The sequence below is a fragment of the Neofelis nebulosa genome, chromosome 2 (assembly GCF_028018385.1).
Source record: "Neofelis nebulosa isolate mNeoNeb1 chromosome 2, mNeoNeb1.pri, whole genome shotgun sequence".
NCBI lineage: Eukaryota > Metazoa > Chordata > Mammalia > Carnivora > Felidae > Neofelis > Neofelis nebulosa.
Window position 1 is genome coordinate 33,686,511 of NC_080783.1, and position 16,736 is coordinate 33,703,246.

Consider the following 16,736-nt stretch of genomic DNA (forward strand, 5'->3'; position numbering starts at 1 on the left):
TGATCTCACGGTCCATGAGTTCGAGCCCCGCGTCGGGCTCTGTGCTGACCACTCAGAGCCTGGAGCCTGTTTCAGATTCTGTGTCTCCCTCTCTCTCTGACCCTCCCCCATTCATGCTCTGTCTCTCTCTGTCTCAAAAATAAATAAACGTTAAAAAAAAAAAAGAATCTTGAGATGAGGTGGTTATCCTGGATTATCTAGATAGTTCAATGGAATGACAAGAGTTCTTACAGGAGGGAGACAGAAGGGTCAGAGTCAGAGAAGCAGGTGTGATCACAGACAGAAGCTGAGGAGAAGAAGAGGGAGAGGTGAGGAGGAAGGGGTTGGGAGGGTGAGTAAGGGGGGCTAGCATGCATGGAGATGAAGAAAGGGACCACAAACCAAAAAATGAAGGTGGCATCCAGAAGCTAAAATAGGTAAGAAAAGGAATTCTTCCCTAGATGCTCCAGAAGGAACATGCCCTGCAACACCTTGACTTTTGACTCTCAGAACTGTAAGAAAATAAACTGTATTGTTTTAAGCCATGACGTTTGTGGCAGTTTCTCCTAGCAGCAGTAAGACAGAAACATTAATTTTGTTAAATTTCAATGCTCAAATAACATTTTTAAATATTCTATATGAAGAAGTACAGCCATTTCTTCTCCATAAGATGGCTATCTCTAGGAAAAGCACACAAAAGATTGAGGTATAAGCTGATTTAGCCACTTTAAAAAAGGGAACACTGTTTTTAAGTGACAGAATATGGCAGGTCAACAATCATTATTCAGACTTAGAGCAGCTATTTTCTCAAAAAATGAACAAAAGAGCCTAGCAAAGAAAACTACTGCCAATATTTGTTGTCAATGACAGAAGTTGAGCTTTTACATAAAAATTAGCATTTTGAGGGACACCTGGGTGGCTCAGTTGGTTAAGTGTCTGGCTCTTGATTTTGGCTCAGGTCATGGTCGCATGATTCATGGGATCAAGCCCTGCATCAGACTACGCACTATCAGCCCAGAGCCTGCTTGGGATTCTGTCTCGCTTTCTTTCTGCCCCTCCCCAACTTGTGTGCAGCACACACGCATGCACTCTCTCTCTCAAAACAAACAAACAAACAAACAAACAAACAAATAAATAAACTTAAAAAAATTAGCATTTTGGAAAACTAGTATTCATAATTGTGAATTTGACAGTGATGAATACAAGTTTTTTCTGATGAGTCTAAAAATAGTATTATTGAAGGTGTTTTTTGATGAATCTGTGACAATAGTGAATATGATTTTAAAATATTTCATAATGAAATGTGTCAACATTTAGGAAATCTATATGATTCATTGAATCAATGTTTTTTAAATGAGCAATCCATGATGTTACAAAATTATGCATGAGTAAAATATCTATACAAAGTGTAAGATAGAGCAATGGATTTTTTATGTAATAGAGAACAAAAAGTTCATTCTCTGTCCTCTCTCTCTGCCCCTCCCCTGCTCACTCTTTATCTCTCTCTCTGTCAAAATAAGTTAAAAAAAAAAGAATCATTCTTTGTGGCTTTTTCCCTTCACTTAGCATGTTTTCAAGGGTCCTCCACATTGTATGAGTAGTTCATTTTCATGACCTAGTAGTATTCCATTTTAAATGTATACCGTTTTTGTTTACCCATTAGTTAGCTGTTGGCATTTGGATTATTTCCACTTTTTTGCTATTATGAATGATGTTGCTGTCAATATTTGTGTAACTGTTTTTTTGTATGGACATGTCAATTCTCTTGGGTATATATCTAATAGAATTGATAGGCCATGATAACTTTAACAATTTGAGGAATTGCCAGAATATTTTCCAAAGCATTTTATATTTCCACATGGTGTATATGTTCCAATTTCTCCATATCTTTGTTAATACTTATCATCATCTGTCTTTTTGATTATAGACATTCTAGTGGGCACGAAATGGTACTTCACTGCAGTTTTAATATGCATTTCTCTGATGGTTAATGATGTTGAATATCTTTCCATGTCCATTTCTCCATTTGCATATCTCATTAGGAACAATGTCTAGTCAGATCTTTTGTCCATTTAAAAATTGTTTCATTGTATTATTGGGGTGCCCGGGTGGTTAAGCATCTGACTCTTGATTTCAGCTCAGGTCATGATCTCATGGTCATGAGTTTGAGCCCTACATTGGGCCCTTCACTGACAGTTCAGAGCTTGCTTGGGTCTCTCTGTCTCCCTCTCTCTTTGCCCCTCCCCTGCTCACACTCTCTGTCAAAAATAAACATTAAAAAAAATTATATTATTTATCTTTTTATGATTGAATTGTAATAGTTCTTTATGTATTCTGAATATGAGGTCCTTATCAGATATATTATTTGCAAATATTTTATTCATTCTTCAGATTTTTTCAACACGAAAGACAGTTTTTAATTTTGATGAAGTTTTATTTATTTTTGTTTGGTTGCTTCCATTTTTGGTGTCATATCTAAGAATCCATTGCCTAATCAAAGGTCTAGAAGATTTATGCCTGTTTTCTCCTAAGAGTTTTAAGTTTTGGCTCTTACATATAGGCCTCTGATCCATTTAATTTTTCGTATGTTGTGAGGTAGTGATCCAAATTCACTCTTTTCCATGTGGATATCCAGTTGTCCCAGTAACATTTGTTGAAAGACTTCTTTTACCATTATATTGTCTTGGTATTCTTGTCAAAAATTAATCAATGTATGAGGGTTTGATTTAATTCCAGATTCTCAATTTTATTTCATTTACCTAGATCCTTATCTTCTACCCTATGCCAGTAGGGCCACTGTATTTTAAAGATGAAATTATGGGGCGCCTGGGTGGCTCAGTCAGTTGGGCGACCGACTTCGGCTCAGGTCATGATCTCAGGGTCCGTGAGTTCAAGCCCCGCATCAGGCTCTGTGTTGACAGCTCAGAGCCTGGAGCCTGTTTCAGATTCTGTGTCTCCCTCTCTCTCTGACCCTCCCCCGTTCATGCTCTGTCCCTCTCTGTCTCAAAAATAAATAAATGTAAAAAAAAAAAAATTAAAAAAAAATAAAGATGAAATTATGTAAGAATCATTTTTTAGCTCAGAGCAACCAATTCTAGAGTTGGAATTACCTCCTCCTCCCTACCAGTTTAGAACTTTCCCAAGAATCTCTTTCATCAGTAGCCATCAAGATTGTGTCCAATGGGATCGTTTTGTTTTGTTTTGCTTTTTGAAAAATCAAGGTCATGTGTCAGGCCAGGTGGCTGATTAACCACAAGTTATCTCTAAGGTAAGAAGTACTGGTATTCAATAGAATTTATTTAGGGAAGTTGACGACCAAAGCCAGGAAGGGACAATAGAAATATCTTGGCTCAGCTTTCCAAAACGTGCAAGGTGTCGGAGGGGTGGGAGTGCGGGCTGTCAGTACGGTTCCAAATAGTGAGACTGGGGACCGGGAACTTCTCCCCTGGAGTCCAGGCTCCGGACGGAGGCGAAGGGTCGTCAGTAGAGCTGGGGAGACTGGTGTTAATTCACTCGCGCTACCACCAATAAAGCAGCTCTCTCGCCTCCCGCCTCCCGGCAGCTTCCCCCACCCGTTTTCCCGCCTCGCCTTTCCTCTTTTCCCGATCCCTCCTCCCAACGCGTAGCGGAAGTGACGCGACGCGTAGCGGAAGTCCCTCCAGCCGCGGTGTTGTGCTGTGGGGAAAAGAGACGGATTTGTAAACCCCGGAGCGAGGTTCTGCCTACCCGAGGCCGCTGCTGTGCGGAGACCCTGGGTGAAGCCACCGTCACCATGTCTGACCAGGTACCGGACTGGGAGCGGTCTGATAGCAGTGGCCGAGTCCTTACTCGGCTGGTGCGCCTGCCTCTCGGCTGGGGCCGGGGATGGAGGCGCGGGGGAGGGGAGCGCGGAATGGGGGGAGGGGGCGGCCGGTGGGGACTCGGCCGGAGAGGGAGGAGAGTGGACTAGTGTTGGAGTCGCTGGGGCCTGCAGCGGGCCTCCGGGAGCCGCCCTTGCTCCTCTCCCGGCCTTCTCATTACCCCCCTCCCCCCCCCGCCCCAGCGTCTGTGATCGCGGCCTCCCTCGAGTCGTTCCCCCTTCTTTTTCCGGGGTCGACCAGGTGCAGAGCCCAGCTTCAGCTTCCCTGAGAGGGTCCCTGGGGAACATGTCTGTCTCCCTGTCCTGGGGACTGACTGTAGAAGCAGGGCCCTAGGCCCCAGTTATGTAACGGGAGACCATCCCAGCCCGGGAGGCTCTGTGGCCCTGAAAAGCGGGTGGACTCCACTTTTTGGTTCTCGGTGTTTAGGTTGTCCAGGAGTGGGGACGTGGGGGCGGGAGACGTCTGGTGTTGCTGGGAACCTAAAAAGCTCTGCTTTCTGTTCGGATTGCAGCTTGGGTAGGGCCGCCGCTGCTCTGCTGAGTCTTTTGCAGTGTGTTGGTGCAGAGCTGTCGCCTCTTTTCTTGTACTTTCCCATTTCTTACTCGGGATTGGTTCAGAAACTCTCCAGTTGTAAGAGAGCACTCAGAATAACCAAGAAACAAAGTAGAAAGAAACTGCTAGGGCAACATTTCATCTGGGCATTAACCTGAAGCTGACTGATACTTTTGAAGGAAAGGATAGGAAAACTCAATGTAGAGCAGTTGCATAACATTCACAGAAAGCTGCCTATTATGGCAAAGTGCTCCATCTCAGTGTTAATATAAAAAATTTACTTGGGATTTGCACTCGATCAGGAGTGTTCAGTTTTGCTTGGTAAGTTTTTCTTCCTCATCCTTTTTCAGTTAACCATGTTTATGGCTAGTTTTTAATTCATAACGTTTGTGTCTGGACTTCGTTTTGTTTGCTCAGATGACTGTGACTTTTTAAAGTCTCTTTGGATCTTTCGCTTGTTTAATGATATTTATCTAGAAAAGTTATTTTTCATTCAACTCCATAATGTACTTGCACTTTTAAATTTAACACACTTGTTTCCCTGGCTTTTAACCCGGTTCAGTTTTGTACCAGTTTGTGAAAGCAAGTGAGGCTTTTGTGGATTTGTACTATTGTGCAAAATGTACGTTGGTATTTTTAAAGCTTAATCATAATCTAGATTAATTTTGGATGGCTCTTAACAATCTAGATTAATTCCCAAGTTGGTATGGGAATTATAAGTGGCATTATAAGTATCTCCCTGGATAGTTGTTTACTTGGTTACCAGGGAGGAAAGAACAGGTGTAAATGCTTAGTTTCATCAGCCTTTTATTTTGATGCTAGGAAGCATGTTGAAATTTACTATAGTCTGATGAAAGAGCAATGTACAGAAAGAATTATAAACTAAATTACAGAATTTATTGCTCCAGTCATTGAATTCCAGTCATTGAGAGAGACATGAAAGAAGAAATAAAGGACCTAGTACACTAACAGGTGGCCAGAAGTTCTTTAGATTCTGTTTTAGAAGGTCTTTGAGGCCAAAACTATTCATGATAATACTAGGACATTATTTGTCTTTTTCACTCTGATCCTTTCCTGTGTTTTCAGTGGCGTTTTTTAAACACTAACGTGGCCTGTGATATCACAACAGATTGAAATGTAGAAGCAGATGTGAAAATCTAGCTGCTGTTAAGCCAGACGTTAAAGAGATTTGCAAAAATGCAAAATAGTGCTGTTCTTCTCACTAGAAAAAACTGCTGTTCTTCTCATTTTATTTTCAATAAAAATATATTATTTGTTAATATATAGTGGGGCTTTTTAAACGGATAATTAAAACATTTCTCAGTTTCAATGTCTAACTGTAAACCCGAATAAATATAACTAACCTAACAAAAGCTTTATGGAGTTCCAAATAACTTTTTAAGAGTATAAGAGTCCTGAGACCAAAAAGTTTGAGAACTGTTCCTCCATTCTGTTTAACTAGCATCATTATTAATAATCAAGACCCAGTACAGTTTCAGTGTTGGGTGCTAAGGATTTAAAGAGGTATGAAGCTGAACTCTTACCCTTAAGAGGCTTATGAGCAAGAATAAGAATCTCAAGTTATTACTGTGCAATATCAGCAGCACGAGACTGACCCACTGTCCCCAAGAGACAATCTTAACTTAAACCAGGTTCTTTAAGGAGGATGCATTTTCTGAGGCACGTCTCAGAAATTTGTTATCTGGCGCTAAGACATTGCAGCTGAGTAACAATTTTAGGTTAAAATACAGGTGGACGTTAAAATCACACAAGACTTGAATTGCTGGGTTTTCTGTTGATGAGTGAAAAATTATTTTGTGAATTTGAGTAAAATACCTTTCCTGTAATTTTAACAATTGCCAGCATTATCTAGTGGATTTGTGAACCATTGCTGAATAATCGTCTACAAGAGGTTCTAAACCTAAAGTTCATGGGCCCTAAAGGCTGAAAATCATTGAAATTGTATGGGGCATTTTGTTATTTTTACATGTGTATTTTTCTTTTAATTTATTTTGAGAGCAAGTGTGCGAGCACAAGCGGGGGAGGGACAGAAAGAGAGGGAGAGAGAGAATCCCAAGCAGACTCCACACTTAGCACAGAGCTCTACGTGGGGCTTGAACTCACAAACCATGAGATCATGACCTGAGCTGAAATCAAGAGTTGGATGGCTAACCGACTGAGCCTCCCAGGTGCCTTGGTATGTGTGTATTTTTTTAGGGAGAAAAGGCTTATAGCTTTCATCAGAGGTACATGATCTCTCAAAAAGGATAAAGACAATCCTTTAACCGATAGTAGATCTCATTGGGTGCTCTCCTTTGCCTGATCTCAAGCAAATCTAAGCACTTACATAGAACCAGAAGCTTGCTATCAAAATTGGTGTGGGTAATTTGTACAAATATTTTCCCTTTTTTCTTCCCTTTATTCAAGTTTATAGTGTTCCCGCCATGCCCAAATCATCAAAGGCAGCATGGACTTCAGCTCTTTAATTCAGGTCTATTAATTTGTAATAATTAGATGACTGATTTACTTCAAATGCTAACTATTGTAAGTAAGCACGTTCACTCTCCCCACCCCCACCTCAGAGAGAAACTGAATGATTTTCTTTTATTTTCCTTTTAGTCAAGGATTTGGAAGCATTATGTAGTTCTGGTTATCTGTTGGTACCTTACAAACTACCTCAAAACTTAGAGGCTTAAAATAAGTTTTCTATTTTGCTCATATATCTGCAATTTGGGCAGCCCTGTGGGCTGGACTTAACCATTGCTCCTTGTTGTGTAGGGCCTCAACTGGGATTACATGGTTGGGCGCTGGAATGGATGGGCTCTTCATAAAGTCACAAGGCCTCTCTTAGTGGTTTCACCATGTGTTTTGCTCAGCATAGGAACCCCAGAATATTGAGCTATGGCAGCTCAGGGCTCATAAGAGTGTGAATGTTCCCAGAGAACCCTGGCTGGAAACCTCAAGCTTCCTAGGACCTAGCCTTGGAAGTCACTTCTGTAGTCTGTTGGTCAGGCAGACCTGTAATATGTTAGTTTCAGGTATACAACATAATGATTTGATATTTGATGTATGTAATGTGAAATCATGATCATAAGTCTAATTAACATCCATCACCACACAGTTACAATTTTTTTTTCTTGTGATGAGAATTAAATCTCTTAGCAATTTTCAAATATGCAGTACAATATTAGCTGTAGTCAACAAGGGAAAGGCATTTACACTTCATTTCTCAATGGGAAGAGTAACAAAGAATTCATAGGTATCTTTAATCTGCGACATTAATTGTATTTCTTCTGTCAGGATTGCATTATTCCCTGCAATATTCTTTGTATCTTCCTGTTGTTGATGTTACCTAAACAATATTTAATAGTATTCTGAAAACAGAGTATGATTGTAATGGTTGTAGTACTCGTGAAGGTAGATGAGTAGTTCAAATTCAAAACTATAAAGCCATTGTCAAATAGGTCTTCATACCTTTTAGCCCCCTTAGCATTTAGAATGTCTTTTATATTAGCAATAATTGCATCCCAGATAAACCTCATTGACTGTGATACTGCCAGCAAAGCTGAGAATGTCTCTGTTATAGCTTTTTTAAAAAAAATGTTCATTTCAGAGAGAGAGAGTGAGCACAAGTGGGAGAAGGACAGAGGGAGAGGGAAAAAGAGAATCCCAGGCAGGCACTGTGTTGAGTGCAGAACCCAATGTGGGGCTTGATCCCATGAACCATGCATGAGATCATGACCTGAACCAAAATCAAGAGTTGGACGCCTAAGTGACTGAGCCACCCAGGTGCCCCTCGACTATAGTTTTTATATATAGTGTTAAAATTATTTACTTAAGTGTTCTTCTCCATTAGAATGCTTTTGAGGGTCAGGAATCAGGCTTTTTTATTCATCCTTTTTTCTTGAAGTGCCCAGCACAGTGACTGGATACTTAGTTTTTTTGAAGGAATGACTGGTCAGATTCATTCATTTAAACAAGTTATTTATTGAATGTTCTAGGCACCATTCTAAGCCCTAGAATTGGAGGGTTGCCTCAGAAACTTGAAGCAACTGGTATCTTCCTCCTCTTCTTTTAGCCTCCATGATGTTTTGTTATTGAGGAAGAGTTGGTTGTCATGGAGTAGTTTTCTTTTCATGGTGATTTTACATTACTTCTTGATCTTTACTTCTACTAACAATAGACCTGGAAACTTTATTTCTAAGATCTAATCATTTGTTTCTTCCAGAACATTAGAATTATTGTGGATAATTTTCTCTAAGATAGGTTTAGTATCCCATTTTAGAATTTTCTGAAATTGTGGTTTTTGGCAAGTAGATAATTTTTGATATTCTGCTTCTTTAAAAAAGTCATGAGTATGGGGCTACTGGGTAGCTCAGTCAGTTAAGCGTCCGGCTTCGGATCAGGTCATGATCTTGCATTTGGTGAGTTTGAGCCCTGCATTGGACTCAGTGTTAACAGCTCAGAGCCTGGAGCCTTCTTTGGCTTCTGTGTCTCCCTCTCTCTCTGCCCTCCCCTGCTCATGCTCTGTCTCTCTCTCAAAAAAATAAACATTTAAAAAAAATCTTTAAAAAGTCATGGGTACATTCTCACATCTACTATTGAGCACCTTACTTTTACAGTTAAAACATTTTAAAAAAGTCTATTTTAAGTAATGCCTATACCCAATGTGGGGCTCGAACTCATGACCCCAAGGTCAAGAGTTGAATGCTCTTCTGACTAAGCCATCCAAGTGCCCCTTACTTTTACAGTTTAAATTGTGGATATTCCTGCAACATAACTTAGGTTATTTAAAGATGTGTTATATTTATTATACTTTTTTATTTTGATCATTCTTTTGGTCAGTTGCGTTTACTGAGCTAGTGAGAATCTGTAGGAAAAGTGGAGTTCTGTTTGCTGGACTCTGTCTGTTTTCAATATCTAGGCACAGTTATTTTTCAAGATTTTACCAAAGATTGATATATGTATCAAAAAGTGCACATAAATGCATAGCTTGCTGAATTTTGACAAACTGACCACATTCATGCAGCCAGTACTCAGATTAAGATCCTCTGCCCTGACTACTAATTAGATTAGTTTTGCTTGTTTTTAGACATTATAATGTTATGTAAACGGAGTCATATGGTATATACTTCTGTATTCGACTGTCTTTTGCTCAGCATTGTTAGATTCGTCCCTATTATTGTGTTCTTAAATTGCATTGCTAATTATATTCCATTGTGTGACTGTACCACAGTTCTCCACCCTGCTTTTGATGCACAAGGAGGTAGTTTTCTAGGTTCTGTTTTTTTTTCTTTTAATGTTTATTTAAATTTTGAGAGAGAAAGAACGCGTTCGCACAAGCAGGGGAGGGGCAGAGAGAGAGGGTGACAGAGGACCTGAAGTGGGCTCTGCACTGACAGCGGAAAGCCCGATGTGGGGGCTCGAACTCATGAACCGTGGGATCATGACCTGAGCCAAAGTCAGTTGCTTAACCAGCTGAGCCATTCAGGTACCCTAGGTTCTGTTTTTAACATAAGACAAATGATACCTATTTACAGTACCTCCTATGTCAGTTTGGATTTCTTTTGGGCCGAGTAACAGAAAACGTGTTATATAGTAGGTTAAACAAGTATGTGTTTATTTTTCTCATGAAATGAGAAGTCTGGGGGAGCCTGGGTGGCTCAGTTGGTTAAGTGACTCTTGTTTTCAGCTCAGGTCACGATTTCAGGGTCGTGGGATTGAGCCCCACGTTGGGCTCTGTGCTGAGTGTGGAGCCTGTTTAGGATCCTCTCTTTCCCTCTGCCCCTTACCTCTCCCCCACTCACACATTCTGTCTCTCAAAAAAAAAAAAAAAAAAAAAAAAGGAAGTCTAGACCTAAGTAGTTCAGGGCTGGTAAGGCAGCTCCACAATGCCTTCATACTCTTTTCTCCCCCATCCATAACAGATGTTTTCACCCTCATGCCTGTCTCCTGTGGGCACAGAGAAGTTACTTTGTGTATTTGTTCCAGGTAGGAGAAAGAGATGGAGCAAAGGGAAAAAGTATGCGCCAACAACAAATCTGTCAGTGTTTTTTATCTCATTGGCTGGCACTGTGTCACGTGGCCGTAATAGAAGCTGAGAAATATGCTTTTTGGCTGGGTATACCTAGGCTTCCCTTTGTAAGGAAAATGGAGAAAAGGGATATTGGATAGGTAATTAACAATGTCTGCCAACCTCTAAATGTGTTTGCTGGTACTTTTGTATACAGTCAAGCCAGTTTGTTCCAAGCTTTGTGTAGGTCCATAGTCTAGGCTCAAAGAGTGGTTTGCACAACCAATGTGATTTTCAATTACAATTTTTAGTTCTTGGTAAGTTGCACATCTAGTGTTTAACCACCATTCTAGAGTTGAATGTAAATTTGCAGAAGATCCAGTGTCCGGACAGCTTGACTTAAATGTTGAGGTTATGGAGCTAGGTCTGGTTGGTTCCATTCCAGATTTCCAGTACTGTGTCTTAAGTTTGAACACACAGCATGAATCTGAAAATGTATGTTTATTTTGTGTTTTTAGAATTGTGGTAAATCCATTGAAATAGGAGGGGGCTGATGTTATTGTATTTTGGGTTTTATATCTTTTAATAATGGGTGTAAGAGAATTTCCAACTTGAGCTATGCTGAATTTTTTTCATTAGGAAATAAAATGAAATAAACTGAAGAATTCTAGTCAGGGGGCGCCTGGGTGGCTCAGTCGGTTAAGCGTCCGACTTCGGCTCAGGTCATGATCTCACGGCTCGTGAGCTCGAGCCCCGCGTCGGGCTCTGTGCTGACAGCTCAGAGCCTGGAGCCTGTTTCAGATTCTGTGTCTCCCTCTCTCTCTCTGACCCTCCCCCGTTCATCCTCTGTCTCTCTCTGTCTCAAAAAGTAAATAAACGTTAAAAAAAAAAAATTAAAAAAAAAAAAAGAATTCTAGTCAGACCTGTGGTTAACAGATTTTTTGATACTTTGAGTGATTGCATTTTCTGTGAAAGGTTTTATGGAAAACTTTAATATGTATGTGATTATATCCATATACCCATCTCCTGGCCTATTTTATTTCATCTACATTACATTGCTCTAATCTACTCCCTCATAGTTTGAAGACAATCCCAGGTGTATAATTTCATCATAAATATTTCAGTATGTATCTGATATGTGATAATAGTTATCACACCTTAAAAAATGAGCAGATTTGTTAATGTCCTCAAATAAGAGTAAATATATTCTTTGTTTTGGGGTTTCCCCAGAATCTCCCCACCTCCTTTCAGAAGAATGAACAACTCTTGTGTAGCTGGAAGGGTCATTGACAGATGGGAGGTAGTTAAGTGTGATGTCCTTTCATGTGATTAAATTGTAAACATACAGATTGCCAGTGCCCCTAAGCAGAGTTCTTGTTCTTTCGACTTTGAAATGGCACAGTAAAATTCTCATGAATTTTGTATGTTTGTAAATGGATTTTGTACATTTGTTGTGTTTTTCATTCTTTCCAGCCTAATTCTCTTTCCAAATCCAACCATCTTCTATTTACAAGCTATTCCCTCTATGGCTTGGAAAGAAAAGTTGATAGTGCCTGTAACGTGGTAAATTCCTTTATCATTCCAGTTACCATGATTCAGGCTCTGGATGACACAAACCTGAAAATTTAGAGGTTTTTGGTTCCTTTCTTTGATCTTGTACGTATATTTACTTTTCTTTCCATTTACCTGTTTCTTCTGTTCTAGGGCTGTGTATCCTTTCCAGCCGAATCAACCAGCCCTCTCTGGGAGTCTCTTTTCTCTGATGACCTAGTGTCCCAGAGCCAGTGCTGAATGCTTTCACTGTTTTGTAGCTAGTGTGCCATACCATTCTGTATTGGCTGCTTTTTCACAGGGGAGAGAAGGAAAGAAGACATACAAAAGACACTGAGATCACTGGAAATGATCATTGGCCTTTTTTGGCCAAGATCTTCTCATTTTTCAGACTAGTTTGTCAAAAGAAAAAAAGATAGTACGTGAAAAGCTGGATGACTGCATTAAGCAAGCATGAGGCTATTAAACAAGTGGTATAGATGATATTGCCATAGTGCTTCAGAGTTGGGAAGAGATCACCAAAATGTAGTGACTAGGGAAAGTGGTAACTTATTTTTGGAAATTTCATATCCTGATTGTTCACGTGTTCTTTTTTTTTTTTTTTTTTTTTTTTTTTTACAGTCTTGATGTCTTCTATTTTTTTTACATTTATCACGCCATGAATTCATAGGGAATGGGTTCCAATAGCTCAGGTTCCTTTCCATTGGTTCTCACAAAGTGTGCTTCTCTGCGTGGGGCAGGCTGGCGCTTCAGTTGAACCCAAGTACCTTTCTCCTTGGCTTCCTTGTTTTTCTGATCATTTTCCTTCACACGCTTCAGGAAGCTGTCTCGGCTCTTTGAGTGCTTAATGTGCTCGATACGTACATTAATTCTCTTAGCAAGAATCTTGCCCTTAACTTGTTTGTTTACAACAATGCCAACAGCATGCTGGGTAACATTGTAGACTCTTCCGGTTTTGCTATGGTAACATTTGTGGGGCATTCCTTTTTGAACAGTGCCCATTCCCTTGATGTCCACAATAACACCTTTCTTGTAGATTTGCATGTATGTTGCCAAAGGAACAACTCCATGTTTTCTAAAAGGCCTAGAGAACATATAGCGAGTACCTCTCCTCTTTCCCTTTGTGTTGGTCATTTTGGTGAATTACTGGAAGATGGCGGTTCTGGCCGAAAGGAAGGCTGTTCACATGTTCTTATGCAGTTGAAGTGAATTATCTTGTATTTCCAACTGTGACTATAAAAAACTGAAAGGATTTAGTAAGATTTTGTGGGGTGATACAGAAAATAATGTTGTCTCTTTGATTCAACAGCATTAAATAGCCTAGTATTTGCCTGGCATTACAGAAATTATAAAGATGAAAAAACTTGGGTCCTCTCCTTGTAAACTTGTAGGGAAGTCAAGACATACAAAACTGTCACAGAAAACATTAACTTATTTAACAAGAATATTGGATATCTTCAAAGAACCAGCCACTGTGCATGATCAGAAATAAAGTAAGCCAGTGAGGAACTCAATCTGGTAGAAGATACAAATAGGCCAACATGTGGTTATAATAGATAAAAGTAAGCATGGGGATGTTTAAGAGGGTGATTAGAGAAATCAGTTTGTAGGAAGTGATGCCTGAGTGAAAGGAAAATAGGGTAAGAAAGGGCTTCTAAGCAGAGGTGATTAACAGGTATAGATATGATGAAGATAAGGTAGAGGTGATATGTGTAAGGGATTGTAGATCAATATGGCTGGAGCAAAGGATATTATTAGCAAGAGAGATAGGAGATTAAGGCTGGATTGCTAGCTGGGACCAGTACATGAAGTACCAGTGTATGTCAGCTAAGAAGTTTGAATTTAAGATTCTGCCTGAAGATTATGGGCAGATCGTATTGCATTTTAGAGAGGTGGCTCTGGTAGTAGTTGGAGAATTGAAGGGAGCAAGACTGGGGAGATCTGTTGCAGTAATATTAAGGAACAACAATGAGTACCTGAAATAAGGCAGTGGAATGGAGAGAAGAATAAACTTGAGAGCCACTAAGGGATAATAACATTGTCAGAAGGATGGATGATTAAGTGTGAGATTTAAGAGAGGAAGTCTAGCTAAAGATGACACCTGAGTTTCTGTTTTGGACAGTTGAGTGTATGGTAACCGTTTTTTGTAATTGAGAGTCCAGGAGGAAATTTGTTTTGTTTTGTTTTGTTTTTTTAATCTGGTTTTCAGGAAGAGGAGTTAAAATTTACAGAGGAGTTGGAAATAATGCATTCAGTTTTAGGTACTTACATTTGGGTACCCATGGGACATCTAAAGTGGAGATACTCAAGCATTTGGATAAATGAATGAAAAACTCAGAAAAGTCAGGTTGGAGAGGATGACTGTGAGTCATTAGGATCTGAGAGGTAGTTGGAATCATGGGTCACCCAAGAGAGAAGGGAGAAGATTGAGGACCTGGAATCCAGAGGAGACTCCCAGCATTTAAGGAAATAGCCAAGATAAGGAGAGAATGGAATCTTGGAGGCCAAAGGTTGAGAGTTTTCAGGGAAGAAATCATTAAGTGTCTATTCTGTTACTGTTAAGAATGAGATTTGAAATTGTCCAATAAATTCAGCAATAGGGAGTTGAACTAGTAACCTTGATGAGAGCATTATCAAGTGGAATGGTGAAATATAAACCAGATTTTGTGAGTTTAAGGGTGAAAGTGGAGACAGTTAATGCTGACTACTCTTGTAAGAAGTTTAAAGAAAAAGATGAGGACAACAACTAGAGAAGATAGTCAAGAAGGGAGTATTTTAGGGGCGCCTGGGTGGCACAGTCGGTTAAGTGTCCGACTTAAGCCAGGTCACGATCTCGCGGTCCGTGAGTTCGAGCCCCGCGTCAGGCTCTGGGCTGATGGCTCGGAGCCTGGAGCCTGTTTCCGATTCTGTGTCTCCCTCTCTCTCTGCCCCTGCCCCGTTCATGCTTTGTCTCTCTCTGTCCCAAAAATAAATAAAAAACGTTGAAAAAAAAAAAATTTAAAAAAAAAAAAAAAGAAGGGAGAGTTTTATTTTTAATTTTTTTAAATGTTTGTTTATTTTTGAGAGAGAGACAGAGCGTGAACACAGGAGGGGCAGAGAGAGGGAGACACAGAATCTGAAGCAGACTCCAGGCTCCAAGCTGTCAGCACAGAGCCTGACGCAGGGCTTGAACTCACGAACTGTGAGATCATGACCTGAGCTGAAATTGGACACTTAACCAACTGAGACACCCAGGTGTTTAGAGAAAGGAGTATTTTAAAAGTGAAAATAAATGCCATGAAAGGTAAGAATAAATTCCAGATAGGAACATAAAGGAAAATATTAATCCTAGTTGGAAGGTTAGGGGGGTGCTGTGGCTCCTGGAAGAGTTTTTGTTTTGTTTTGCTTTTTTAATCTCCTGGAAGAATTTTGTTTTATTTATTTTTTATTTTAGAGAGAGATTGGGAGCTGGGGGAAGAGAGAACTTCCAGTAGGCTCCCTACTCAGTGCAGAGCCTGACACAGAGCTCGATCCCATGACCCTGGGATCGTGACCTGAGCCGAAATCAAGAGTCAGATGATCAACCTACTGAGCCACCGAGGCGCCCTGTTAGAGTTTTTAAAAATGTATTTATTTGTTTTTGAGAGAGCACGAGCAGGGGAGAAGCAGAGAGAGAGGGAGACAAAGCAGGCTCCAGGCTCCAGGCTCCGAGCTGTCAGCACAGAGCCCATTGCGGGGCTTGAACTCACAAACCATGAGATCATGACCTGAGCCGAAGTTGGACGCTTAACCAACTGAGCCACCCAGGCACCCCCAGAGTTTTTTAATACTGGACTTCAAATGACATGTGGGATGGATTTCTTTGAGGTGATTTCAGGAAAAGTTGAGGGGAGGAGGTATATTCTAGGTAGTGGAAACAGGGGTTGAAGGTGGAAGAATGCTGATAGACTTTTCAGGAAACAGCAAATAGTCCAATTTAACCATATCCTCAGGTTTGTAAAGAAAGTGGTAGAAAAATGAGAATTGAGTTTGGTAATGGAAACTGAATTTGGTGGTGTGGAGTTTGGTTCTAGGCCTTAAAGAACTGCGAGCTATTAATGCTTTTTGATAGGAGTAGTTATCCAATTAGAGAAGCTGTAGTTGAGAAAAACAATGTGGAGGAGGGATTGGAGGAGGGGAAAGAACTCTTGTCTTTCCTTGAGTAGCCTCTGTAGCCATCTTAGCTAAGAAAACTGGAGCAAAATCACTCCCATTGTACTGATGGATTGCTGCTGGGGGTGGCGATGCTCCTTCGTATTAATTCAAACAACGCTTCCTAACACCCCTTTTCCTCCCAGTTAAAGAGAACTCCACTTCATTGCTCTTCACTGTGTGGAATAAGCTGTCCTAACCCTCTCTAGATACTTAAAGAAGAAGCAGCTGTTAACTATGAATATAAATTCATAGAAATGTGGTGATGTGACTGTATTTGAAGACAGTCTTCTAGTTTTCAGGTGAAAGACTGTCTCACTAAAGAAGGTTCATTTTGTCTGTTGCCATAATATGCAGTAGTCAGCAAATGTTGAAAGCACTGCAGAATGAAAAACAGGCAAGGACTTACACTAACGAAGTCAATTCTGTTGTCTAAGCATTTCCTTGGACTCTAGCCTGTATCTTAAAGTTAAAAGCTACTTCTAGTTTAAAATGTTCTGTTAAATTTTGAATGTTGAAGAGTTTTAGTTTTAAGTTTCTGGCATGAGGTACACAGGTAATATGGCCCTGTTATTTTACTTGTACAATATAATATGGTTGGTTATATTCTT

At 40.1% G+C, this 16,736-nt stretch overlaps 2 protein-coding genes across 3 annotated transcripts in view; one reads left to right on the top strand and one right to left on the bottom strand.

The window, feature by feature from the left end:
• Positions 1-3,605: 3,605 nt before the first annotated feature.
• The window catches only part of SUMO1 (small ubiquitin like modifier 1), a 28,536-nt gene continuing 15,405 nt past the window's right edge, over positions 3,606-16,736 (top strand). For both annotated transcript variants that reach the window (XM_058708953.1, XM_058708963.1), the window contains exon 1: positions 3,606-3,763. In XM_058708953.1, the coding sequence (XP_058564936.1) occupies positions 3,752-3,763 (12 nt within the window). In that variant the 5' untranslated portion in view covers positions 3,606-3,751. The remainder of the gene's footprint in view (positions 3,764-16,736) is intronic.
• Positions 12,571-13,104, bottom strand: LOC131500166 (large ribosomal subunit protein eL21-like). Its single transcript, XM_058708942.1, has one exon. The coding sequence runs from the start codon at positions 13,087-13,089 to the stop codon at positions 12,607-12,609; it is 483 nt and encodes a 160-aa protein (XP_058564925.1). The 5' UTR covers positions 13,090-13,104; the 3' UTR covers positions 12,571-12,606.

Coding starts and splice junctions, on each gene's coding strand:
- LOC131500166 (XM_058708942.1), bottom strand. CDS start 13,089: ATGACCAACACAAAGGGAAAGAGGAGAGGTACTCGCTATATGTTCTCT.